Source organism: Triturus cristatus, chromosome 11 (genome assembly GCF_964204655.1).
Source record: "Triturus cristatus chromosome 11, aTriCri1.1, whole genome shotgun sequence".
Classification (NCBI taxonomy): Eukaryota; Metazoa; Chordata; class Amphibia; order Caudata; family Salamandridae; genus Triturus; species Triturus cristatus.
This window is the reverse complement of record NC_140594.1, coordinates 1045421689-1045434667: the sequence shown is the minus strand read 5'-3', so window position 1 is coordinate 1045434667 and position 12979 is coordinate 1045421689. Positions and strand designations below refer to the sequence as shown.

The 12979-nt window shown below is 44.0% G+C and overlaps 1 protein-coding gene across 1 annotated transcript in view; it reads right to left on the bottom strand.

Moving 5' to 3' along the window:
* LOC146785911 (coiled-coil domain-containing protein 150-like) overlaps positions 1–12979 on the bottom strand; it is a 184200-nt gene that overhangs the window by 66009 nt on the left and 105212 nt on the right. Inside the window, exons 7-9 of the mRNA XM_085633121.1 lie at positions 4578–4681; positions 3507–3684; positions 603–671 (exon numbers count right to left, since the gene is read on the bottom strand). Of these exons, the coding sequence (XP_085489247.1) occupies positions 603–671; positions 3507–3684; positions 4578–4681 (351 nt within the window). The remainder of the gene's footprint in view (positions 1–602; positions 672–3506; positions 3685–4577; positions 4682–12979) is intronic.

Below are 12979 nucleotides of genomic sequence, written 5' to 3'. Positions count from 1 at the left end.
TTCATTGTTCATTTCAAGTGAGTGATGTATGTATTGCCAAAATCAAGCCATCCAGATCATTTTACATATACTGGTGATGTATGTAGGCAATATGAAGTTGCACTGGGAACACATTTGTTTCAGAGGCTAGATTAGGGATGAGAGTATGGCACATAAGCAGCACTGGGGACGTCTTATTTATTATCATATTAACCAATAGGGTGGCATTCTGGCACCATCCACCCAGAGGGAGAAAATTATGATTATGTATATGTTAATGGAAGCTTGGAAGACCCATAAAAACAGAGACACATAATTACCTGCCGGTCATAGGTAGCCAGCATGTAATCTCTCCCTTGTGCAGGTAAGTGCCAAAAACAATGAGTATACCAGAGAATAGTTGTTCCTATAGGAAGTGGAATAAGAAGCTGCACAAGGAAATGATGAAGGTTCTTTCCCTCTGGAGGTCATGGAAAGTGGTGCCATGACCTTGATCTTATCTTCTATCTTTCCTTTGGCTAGCTTGATGTGTGATAGAGATGCAACGCCTTGTTCAACGCTACTAATATTTACTGAGATAGAAATATCCTGTTCTTAGTAGCAGCATTAGGGAGCCTCAATACCTGGTATTGCTCAAGTTCGGCTTTCATGTCTTCCCTGTCTTCGTCCAACTCTTTCAGGATTTTGATTTGCTGTGAAAGACAAAAGCAGCAGGTATAATTCTCAGAAAACCACAGACACAGTTCCAGTAGATCCTCAAAATGCATGTGCAAGCAACAAGACAATTCAAGGGAGATGCACCAGCAAGGCAAGCAAACAAGATCAATTAGAACAATAACCCAGAAATGCGGGTCATCATTGCCAGCAAGAGTGACACAGCAAAAGGCAAAAGCAAGAAGCCCATGCCTTGATAAAAAACAATGTATACCAGACTTCAACATCAGACAGACAGAGCAACAAGGCTCATGAAAAGGATGCTAAAAAAAACACCAAAGCCAGCAAAGGAAGTTGGAGATACATTTTCTAATAAACAAATACAAGACTTCTCAGCCAAACAAATGACTATCCCATAAAGATAAAGAACAGATCAATAGCAGTAATATTACATTAAGAATATGGAACAAGACCAGTTAAAGGGAAGTTTCAAAAGTACACGCTACAAACTACAACAAGGGTAACATGCCAGACAAACAGGTTAATAGGACTAACAGAAGATGGAAAGACATGGCAAGGCTATTTAACATGTTACAGAAAGAAACAAAGCCCCATGCATGAGAGTGATACCCTCGAACAAGCTGCCTACTCTGGCTACCCTTCTCTCAGCAGGGTACTAGAACCCTCACTACCAGTTTATTGGACTAGGGTGGGGCATTTACCACACGTGGGAAATACCTCCTATTGGGAGTTTTCAATAGAAGAATGAGGCATGCCATGCAGAATCATCTTTAACACACCGAATTCTGCATGTCTCACCATTTTTTCTAGGACTTTTTAGACCCCCCTGAATTTCTCAGGGAGAAAACTGTGATTGTGTGATAGGTATCACAAATCTAGTAGGTCCAACCCCTATGTAAACATGGATTTGCAGAAGGATTGGAATTTATCCCAGAACTCATAGGGAAGTCCTAGGTCTTTCTGCAGATTTCTCATCTTTGAAATTAATTCCTAAAGCCAGCGGCGACTCCTCCTTTGCTAAGGCTGAGGAACGTCGCCCCACTGCTATCCCAGCAGTTCAAAAGCAAAAAAAATTATTATAATGTAACGTTGTTATCATTTTATTTTTTCCTACTGCAGTGGCTCAGTTTCATGTGGGGTGGGGCTGGGCTGGCCAGAGCAGGGGAGAGGAGTGGTGGCACTCTCTATGTGTGCATGACTGTTTGGCCAGCCCAAGAGGGGTAATACACAGCCTGGTGGGGAACATGCACAGGCTCCAAGTTCCCGTCTGAGTGCTGAGCCATGACGCTCAGACAAATCAAGACGCTGCTGTCATGGTGAGAGCAGCGTCGTGATTGGCTCGAGACAGGAAGAAGATGAAGAGGATGGAGGATAGGCAGCGGCCGGCTCTACCCAGGTAAGTGTTTTTGTTTTTTTCACCCTCCCCGCCCACCAACCCGCTACTGCCTACAGCCAGGCTTGATTTGGAATTTTTCACCTTACCAATATGTCCTGCAGGATGTTAAGTGTCAGTCCTTAATTAAAAAAATAAAAATAAGTGTCAGGACCTTTGTCAGAAAGCCCCAGCAGCTTGCAACATCAGTGTCCCTGCCAGCACTGTCAATGACAACACCAACACAACTACTAACCATCAAACTCCTACAAGTATGTATGCGTTAAAAATGACTAATACCTGCCCACCCAAGCTATTCTTATAGCTTTGTGTGGTTTGTATTAGTCATTTTGTGATATATATTGAATTATTAAACAACTGTGGTTGTGCTCATCACAAAAGTAGACGAACATCGCCACCGCTGGCAGGCTGCCATAAGTGCGGGTGCTGACAATAAAGTGCTGGTGTGAGCACTGGAAGCCACCAGCTCAAATTAAACACTAGCGTGTCACAAGGGCAACTCAAGCCATGGATCCGCTTGACATCTCTAGATGTAACGGCATGAATCCACTGAACCGCCTCCTTCATCCCTGAAGTCCATTTTTCAATGGTCCACAGATGCAACAAGGAAAAATGTTTGAGCAAGACATATTACAACTACCTTGTTTATTTCAAATTCCAAGAGCAATCTACTGGCTTTCCTAATTTGTATTTCTTTTAAACTATGTAAGCAGAAAAGACTGACAGTGAAATACCACAGAATGGGGCGATGCCTGGGTGATGTGGAATCGGTGGAAAGATATATCACCCCCCAGAAAGTGTTACCCAGGGCAAATAACTTGTTCTTAGGATTTCCTTCTGCACATTCCTAATCCTTGAATGGCTCCCAAACGATTACCATCAAGGCATGGGGTCTGAGGAATTGCCATCCACTCAAACCAAAACATTATGCGGAACAGCTCTAGTGAAATGGGTCTCACCTCTTGACTTGGAATCTGGAAATAAAGTTTCTTGAAAGTGTGTACAATCAAACCTATTGGTACCTGGAAAATGTCTAAGATACCTGAACTCCCTTGCCAACACAATGTTGCTCTTTGCGCCTGATTGAATGGGCATGAACTTCTTCAGATGACCCTATGTTAAACAATGAGTAGCAGATATTCATACAGAGAACTATCCCATGGGGGATGCTCTGTTTTTTAATTACTTTCCTTTTCTGGCATCGGTATAATCAACAAATAGCTGGCCATCATGTCTGAAATCTCTTCACCTACTGATGTAAAAACTCAGGGCGCCCACTATCTTCCACTTTGGAACTGCAGGGATTATGTTATGCCACTGGACCTAAATTAATTCCTGACAGGTGGTACGTGTTTCCACCATAGTGAATTCCACACACACACAAATGCACCCAAACACGCACACACACACATAGATGCAAACACACATATTCTCTCACACCTGCTTCAGCTGATCCTACCTCTTGAACAAGAGTTTCCTTTCTGTCTAGGAGGTCATCTCGCTCCTTGGCAGTCTTGGCCAGATCCTCCTGGAGGTGGTGAATGGTTGATTCCATCTTCTTGTTTCTCATGGTCATGTTGTTCTCGGTGAGACCTTGCCTTTCAATACACTTTGTGTACTCTGCTTGGAGGGAGGTCCTGTTTGTGGGTAAAAGAGGCTCTGGTGTCTTGGTGGTAAAGAATGGATTAAGGTGATAAGAATGTGGAAAGGGGATAGGGACTGCCATGTAGCTGATTCTAGATAGATTAATGTGATGGAAACGGGCACCTTGCTATTGAAAGGGTACAGGCTGTGGCACCTGGAAGATGGGTGTAGAGTGCAGTACCTGGCACATTGGCAGTGAAGAATAGGGAAAGGAGATTGCAGCCGAAAGGTAGGCAGTGACAAATGGGAGGAGGGTCCAGGGATTGACATAGTCATTGAACATTTTGACCAGTTTAAACAAAGAAAAGGCTAGCACATGGGAAGCAGAAGACAAGGGCAACATCACCTGGGTAGTGAACGATTGGCTTGCCTGAACTGAATGTGGGCAACAGGAGATATATAAAGGTATCAATGAATGTCAACTGGAGTATAAAAGAAGGAAAATAGATGCATAGATAGTGACGTAGGCGGTGAAAGATGGGAAGAATTACTTGGCAGCAGGGCAGTAAAGGACAAAAAGAAGACAGGGTTGGCTACATGGGCAGGATTGTATTGTGTGCATAAAGGCATGTGAAAAGGGCACATGTGCACAGAACTGGACATACAATATTAAAAAGCGGAGCTGCATAGGTGTATGGACTAAGGAACTGATACATAGCCCATGAAATGGTAAATGGTATAAATACAGCACAATGTGAAAGGTTACAAGGACTGGACAATGTGGCATACTGAGTAGGGTGCACACACTGGAACATGGGTGGAAAGGGATGGGGAAGAGGAAAAGGAATGAGTGATGGACAGTGAAGGATTGGTGGAGAGGTACAGAGAATAGCAAGGAAACCATGGGGTCACTAAACTAAATAATACGCAATGACCCATGACTCACAGTGTGTGTTCCAGTGTGGCCCGTGTGGTCTGAACAGCTTTTTTCTCCTTTTCCAAAAGAATGTCCTTTTCTTTAAGCTTTTCAGCCATCTTCTCCAGCTCAGCCTGTGGAGATAGAGGAAGGAATGCACAGTCACAAGCAGGTAGAAACCAGGATCCATTCCTTCAGGTGTAGACAACAGGCTGAGGCGAGCAACCGCAGACAGAGTACATGACATTTGAAGAGAGGGGAAAACATATTTAAAGGATTTCCACATTTCCATGTTTATGTTAGTACCAGATTCCTAGATGCTGCAAGCCCTCAGCCAAAGATGTATTTTTGGAGTGTATTAATTATAATATGGGGGAGAAGGTTCGGTCTCTGGACAAGTTGTGAAACGCTAACTACGATATCAGTGACATTTTAAAGCAAAGAATACACTTTTTGTAGTCTTCCTACAGACAGCTTAGATGCCTGTTGCAGACATCATAGCAATCAATTTATATATAGAAATATATGTTTCTTGGAGTGGACTGTATGTGCACTCCGGATTGGATGGCTTTGTCTATTTAACTTCCCTGCCACTGATTTGATGTGTTTGCTCATGCCTTCGGAGCATTTTGGTTTCACCCTTGTTAGGTCGGGCCTGGGCAGCACATGCGCTGCGCTGCGCTGCGCTGCGTTGCTCTGCGAGGCATGCTGTATTCAGGTATGGACTTGAAGCTCTGCCCATTTCCCGCCCATCTTTTCAATTGGCTGCTGTTACTGTCCTTTCTAAATCATTGCTTTTGATTCATGAATAGGCTTAGTAGTCCCTCCTTGGTACCGCCTTGTCTGCATTTCTAACCTCCCATGAGGACTGGACTTTTTACTTGTGTTGTTACACAGTCTATTTCATCTAGTCTGTGAGCACTATTTTCTTTAATGATTTTCCCCTATTCCACCCAAGAAGTGCTTTTCTACAACCCAGCATGCCGCCCTCTTTTATATTTTAATTAGTAATGGTGGCCCGCTTTAACTATAGCGACCGTGATTATTTATTTTATGTGCCAACGTATAGCGGCCGTGCTCCTTTATTTATTTACTTTCACAGCAAGCTACACTTTAACTACAGCGGTCGCGTTCTTTTCTTTATTTACCTTGGCAGCGCAGTCTGCTTTCACTACAGTGGCCGCGCTCCTTTTTTCATTTAAATTGCCAGTACGGTCCGCGGCCGCGCTTCTTCCTTTATTTGTTTTGCCACGGCAGTCCGCTTTAACTATAGCGCCAGCCGTCTTTTGTTTTCTATCAGAGTACTAGCCAATCGCAGCTGCACGCCTGGAGTGGGGAGGCAAAATTATGCACATAAAGGCATGCAGCCGCCATTGGCTAGTACACCGTGCTCCTTCATCTACCGGTTCTCCCATACCATGCCCAACACCATCTCAACCCTCCCAGTTGTCCGCCCCACCACTCCTCCGAGGTCGAGGTCCAGAGTTTAAGCTATTGGCATTGTGAATGACATTGCCTTTTTATTGATGTATTAGTTTTCTAAACACATGAATAAAAGGCATTGCCATTTACAATGCCAATAGCTTAAAGTCTCGCACATGCTTGTTTTATGGGTGGTTGAGTATATTCTTCCACTTTTGAAGTCAGAGAACTATTTTTTTCTATTTTTATTCAAACATCCTATGGGTTTTATCATTCCGTCCGAGTACATGTCCTATTTCTGTCACTCTCTCCGCTCTAAATGGAGTGTATGCTTGGAATCTTTCTCTTGCTCTCCACACCTCCGTCTCTCTAAGCACTATCCGTCATCTTTTGTAATTCCTTGATAACAATCACTGCTATGACATGGTGTCACACTCTTCCTCACAGCCTCTCTTTCATCCCTCCCTCGCCTTTGTCTGTCGGCATTGGCAAAGCCAAAAGCAGCGACCATCTCTTTTTAAGAGTATTTTTTACATTTCTAAGCTGGCCATCACATTGACTGACACAATGTGGCAGCCATTTGTGAAGAATAAAGACACACAAACCAGACGGCTGGCCATTATGTTCTATCCTTTGAGGATGCTATTGAGGATGCCCACCACGTTGCATTTGCACATGTAACGGCCATCTTGGAGGTGGATTTTTTATATTTACAAGATGGCCGCCATGTTGCCAGACACAGCGTTGAGGGCTTGAAATCTTGTGGCCACCTTAGAAGTGTAAAAAACATAACAATCTTAAATGACAGGACATTATTTTCCATACTTCCTAGATAGCTGGGACGTTGCCTAGCATAGTTCTTGACATAGGCCTTGATTCCGAGTTCGTGGGAATAAAGGTGCTGTTTAACTCACCTCATAAACAACAAGCCCCGGTACATTATTTAATGGGTGCTTATTTCAAGTTTTTGGGGAATAACATGCGGATTTCGGTGCTTGTGGCACAGTAAATACTGGTTACTTTTCCCCTGTTAAATTCCAAAATGCTTGACCTTTTAACAAATGGGCAGGCATTTAAAGTACCCAGTGGTTACTAGGTGCATTAAATAACACCCAATCCAGAATTCCGACCGTTGTGCAAACCCTTGTGCAAACAGGGCTTGGACAGGGGTCGCAAAATACTGGCCAACTCATAATCAGGGCCAAAGGGTAAACTCAAGGTGAAGGCAATCTTAGAAGTATAGAAAATACACTTTCAAGTCGATTTTCCACAGTTTATGGCTTCACCAGTGTTGGCTCAATTTAACAAGCAGTCGCAGAGCCAATAGTACTAAAGAACAAGGATTGGCAAAGCAAGACCAGTTGGCTGTGGCAATGCTTGTTTGATTATGTTATTATTCTACCAATTATTTTTTTAGGGAAATTGTGTGACAGATAGTGAATTTTGAAGCATGTTGGTCAAATCTGAATATAACTTAAAGGCAGCATTCAAGGAGGTGGTGGAGAGGTGTTCCCCAAGGAAAAGCAGGAAAAAATAGTATCCAGTGTTGCACATAAAGCTCATTAGTCTGGTAACCTTGGTCCAACCTACTTACCCTTTAAAAACAACTTTAAAGGGGATGAGGGGATCTCACCAAGAAAGGGAGCATTGCCAAATGTTAGTGCATCACAAGGCACAGTGGGCAAGTACCATTCGTCAAAACAGGATAACTCTTTGAGTAACACTTAATAGCAGGATGCAGAATTGTTAACCATGAATAATTTGCAAACATATGTGACAAATTACGATTATTGTTGGTAAAGACTTAAATGGTTAATAGCTCACTATATAGGCAGGGGATCCTTTCCAAGGAACAGGTGGGAAGATATGTGGCAAATAGAGCATGAAAGCTTTTTTGGCCAAAAGCATGAATGCAAATTAGATTAACTTTAACTTTAAATCTAGCTCGATAGACAAAAATATTTCTGACAGGTATATATCAGTGTCATATGAACTTTCCACTGAGGGCTCAATAAAATGTGGCAGTCCCCAAAACCAGGGCCAATAGTCTTTAATTGCCAATATTATTGGTGTAAAGAAAGATGTGTCATATCAGCTCATAACAGCCCGAAATGAGTCCACATCAACACATAAGCGTCCAAATATTAGCACGTGCACACACACACGCGCACACACACATGTACACATATTCCTTAACATATTCAGTGTTGATTAGCTGAGCAAGCCAAGGCCCCTGTCAGAACCATTATTTGCTGCTCAAATACCGAGCTCATGACGTCATCCGTGACGTCTCTGATGACATCACAAATGACATTACAGGTGACATTACATCTCACATTAAAATTGACGTTATCGATGACATCACCATGGATCCAGCATCCATTGTTTGTTTGAACAGCTGTTTGTGCATAAACTTCACAGGAGGGTGGAACTTGTGTGTGTCATGTGTACATTGTGGACAGTGAGGATCGAGGACATGCAGTGTGTACACAAAGAGGGGGGTGCTTTCTATCATACGCGTCAGAGGAGGTGAATGGAGAAGCCCACACCCTTTCTCTCTATTTCATAGCCGAGGAGTGCAGCTCTGTTTGAAAGTTATTCACCTGTGTCACTATTGCTACCAGATGTGCATCTTCCTTACGTTCGAAGCCTTTAGAACATATATCGCTCCCATCAGTGCCTGTAATGGAAAAACAGAAGTGCAGGTACTCTGTACCAGAGTATCTACTTGTTTCTGAGAAGTGCCGGCACTTTCCAATTAAAAGTATGACGCCTCTCTTTAGAAGTGCCGGCACTCTCCTATTAAAAGTATGACGCCTCTCTTTAGAAGTGCTGACACTCTCCAATTAAAAGTATGACGCCTCTCTTTAGAAGTGCCGGCACTCTCCAATTAAAAGTATTACGCCTCTCTTTAGAAGTGCCGGCACTCTCCCTCCCAAAATAAAAAAGTGCCGGTACTCCGTACCGGATTGTACCGGCCCATTTAAAGCACTGGCTCTCATCTGCAGGGAGATCCATTACATTTCAATGTTACGGTTTAGCATGTTTGTTTAAAACACTTACACTGAACATATCAAAAACAGGACGTGAGCTTCAGAAATCTATGCTGACTGCAACCACAAGACTCCAAGGCAGCAATCCACTGACGCCTTGTGATCTTTGTGTCTGAGGCAGGCTGGACGAGCAGTGGTGAGCATGGGAGGGAGAGCAGGTGGATCATGGAACTGAACAGGGACTTACTGGATGTTGATTAAAGGCCTAGAAGGAGGTCATGAACTGTGACATCCTGCATCCATTGTATGTGCACTGTATTGCCTAGTGAGCTATGCAGAGCACACAAACAGAGCATGGTGGGCACCAGTGAACTGAGACAAGGCCCACAACAATCACCAGGGGCTGAGATTCATTCAACCATTCCACCCATCACTTGTTTGTATTATTCTGGACAGCCTAGCATCTTCCGTGCAGGGTGGACTGACATCTCGGGACTACTGGGAGTTGCTTCACTTGTGTTCTGTGATTTCTGCTGCCTAGAAACATGCTGGACTAAGGTGGTTATTTTTGGTATTTTGGCGTAGGGCAGCGCAGCAAGGCACCTAGCAGCGCTGCCCTATGCCAAAGTGAAGGGGCTAGAATTCACAGTATTTAAGCAATATGGTGCATTCCTGTCCTTTCTTTCTGCGCTGCCGATGTTTTGGCATACTAGCGCCAATGTAAGTACCCTTGCACCATGGGGCAAGGGTGCCTCTGTTGCATACAGGATTGTTTTTGTCCAGGAAGGGCCACCTTCCTGCACAAAAACAATCCTAAGAGGCATTTTCCTCTTTCTATGTGTGCTGCAGAATGCATCACACGTAGAAAGAGGAAAACAACGAGGAGAAATAAACCTATTTCTCTTCGTTGTGCCTCACCTCAGGAGGCATACAGATTTGGTTTACATCACTTTGTGAATCTGGGGCAGCGTCAAATTCCAAGGGTGTTACATGGGAAAGCCCACCACAATGCCCATGGAACGCCTCGCGGGCACAGAGTAAAGCGGCACGGCAACTTGCGCTGCTTTGCCTTACTAATGATTTATGAAGCCACTCAAAGCCACTCAGGGTGGCTTTGTGTGGCTTCATAAATGGAAATGAGAGTCCTGCATCACGCATGTACCACTTTTTGTGGTGAAAAAGTGACGCAGGGCTCTTATAAATAAGCCACTAAGGGACCACCAAGTTATAGTTTGAGCAGATTTACTAACATGTAATGCAGTGGGTGGTGAGGGGATTTTAGGGGTCATGGATGGGTGCAGAATGGGGGTAGTGAGTGTTTGAGGGTTCAGGGATGGGTGGAGTGGAGTGGTAGAAAGGGCTTTTAGCATTTAGAGATGGGTGTAGTTTGGGGCTCAGTGATGGTTGTAGTTTAGGTGTAGAAAAGACTTTTTAAGTTTCTGTGATGGGCGAAGTTTAGGGTTAGAAATGGCTTGTGGGGTTCAGAGATGAGTGTCGTATAGGTATGGTGATGGATGTTCAGGGGAAAGGGATGGGTGTTGTTTAGGTGTTATGAGGGGTCAGCGAATTAAAAGCATCCGAAGCAAATGTTTGGCAATGTAAAATATATAAATCTGAACTAATGTCCCCTGAAGCAAAGAAATAAATACCTCCAACAAAACTGTGTCTTAAACAGCTAGGTGAAAGGGTTTCTCATAATGACATTTTATGAAATTGTTTTTCTGTGAAATTACGATCATCAAATAGAGATAGGGCAGTAATGCGCCAGATCTACTAAGATATGGCACATTCCCGCTCTCTCTCTGCACTGGCGGACTAGTGGTTGCCAAGCACCAACCCCTTCACCATGGAGCAAGGGTGCCTGCGCTGCAGGGAGGATTGTTTTTGTGCAGGAAGGGAAACATAAACAACCTGGAGTAACACTCTGCCTTGTGTTACTCAGGATATACTATGCCACGCAAGGTGACACTGTGTGGCATACTAGACCTCACTTAAGGGCTTGCGTTGCCCTTGCGTCACCTTGCAAATCGCACGGGCAACTCGGGTCCGTGGTAAATCTGGGCCTTAGTCTGGGATGAACTCTGCTCTTCAACAGGCTATGTAGAGCTTGACTGTTGGTAGCAGCTGGTAATTATTGCAGTTTAGGTCTGTTTGCTGCACCCACAGGCAAAGAGCCTACCAGTCCTCATGGCAGAATCCAACCAGGCTTTCATAGCTGGGACACCTCACTTTCAGCGGCGGCTCGCACAGGTAAATGCTGTGGGGCGGTGAGGCAGGACGGAAGCGGGGCAGGGGGGTGGGAAGTGGAATCCGACACATGAGGGCAATGTGAAAACTAACTAAATAAATAAAACATCACAGACTTCGGCGAGCGCAAGGTAAGTGGTTTTATTTATATATTTAGTTAGTTTGCACATTCCCATCGTATGTCGGATTCCACTACCCCTCACCCCACCCCGTCTCACTGCCCCACAGCATTTATCTGTGCAAGCCGCCGCTGCTCACTTTCCTCTGAGCGATGTGTGTTGTGTGCACTGTGCATTGTTTGGTACAAACATGGTAGGTGTACCTTTAAAATAATTTTTTCACTGGAACTCAAAATCCGAATTCCAATTTGTTTATACTAAGCGCAGGCTATTTGGGCAACCTTCTGAAATGTGCTCTTGTGTCCCTGTTCTGGTGCTGGCAATGCTTACACCCTCAGCTACCCTGTTTTCTGCCCCTTTTTAGGTCTCGCCTGACCCAGCGCATGCGCTGGTCTGGCGAGACTTATTGAGAGGGCTCCAAAAAGTGCTACCAGGCCAGCCTGGAGCTACAGTGCATGTGCGCGGGCGCGTGTGCCACGCTTCACCACGATTGCTTTCACTTCCGCTTTGATGTTTACCGCGATTACTTTCGATGTTTGATCGCGATCACTTTTGCGGCCGCTTGTTTTTAATATGATTCGTCATTCGGATTATATTTACTGAGGCCCGAATTGTGCCTCTTTAAAACTGGTTCTTTTTTTATGCATCTCAATTATAATAAATTTGTAAAAATTAAATAAAAACAAGACTTGTTTTATTTGTAGCCGGCGGGGGGTGGGGGTTGTTGGAGGGTCAGCTGCGGTTAATCTGTGGATGTTATCTATTTACGGCGGAATATTTTTCTCTAGAATATTTTCTTAAGAGTACTTGGAAAGCTAGTGAAAACGTTTTTCTTAATTTGACAGCTCGTGCCTCTTGAGCGGCTGCCTGTATTTCCATCAAGTCAAGTGAGTCATGGCGACAACCGTTCTTAAGCTATTATTTACCTGCGCGTTGTAAGCATACCTTAGATAGCAGCCGGTTGAACAGAAAAGGCGATGTCAGCATTTCCTCTATCGGAATGCACATCGACTCTGCGGTGGCAGTCAACTGGATTTTCTGTAGGTAAAAACTGTGCTATCCCCTAAATCACTTCCTACAAACGCTCATGGAGTACCACTTTTTGCCATATTCAAAATATCAAACTGATGCTGTGTAAGTCTTTTTTCCCCCGTGTTTCATATAGCGCGAACTAGACCCGAGACAGTATCAGAGTGCTTTACATGAGCACCAGTTTTGTTACAAATAGACACTTTTTTGTGAGGCACGGGGAGATTAGGTGGTCTGACTAAAATCACAAGATGTTGAGCATTGTTGCAGAGACTCGAACCCGGTTCCCCAGCTTCGAGGTCGTCCACTCTAGCCGTAATGCTACATCCTCTCCCTGTTATCTCCAGTAACTCAAGGCCGTTCAAATGCCCCGAGATTCCAGTCCTTTTCCTTTATATTGTACAGTTCTTTGGATAATACTGGTAATTACAGTTCGAGTGGGGAAACCACCACATTAACAGGGAGAGCAGAGCCAAGCCAAGGGACTGGCTTGGTTTATAGACCGTGGAAGAGCTGAACAGTGCAAATATTTGGTATGTAAATCGTGGAAAAAAGCATGTACAAATAAGATTGCCTCCTCAATTATTTTTTAATACATTTTTATTCAATTTATTTATACTCT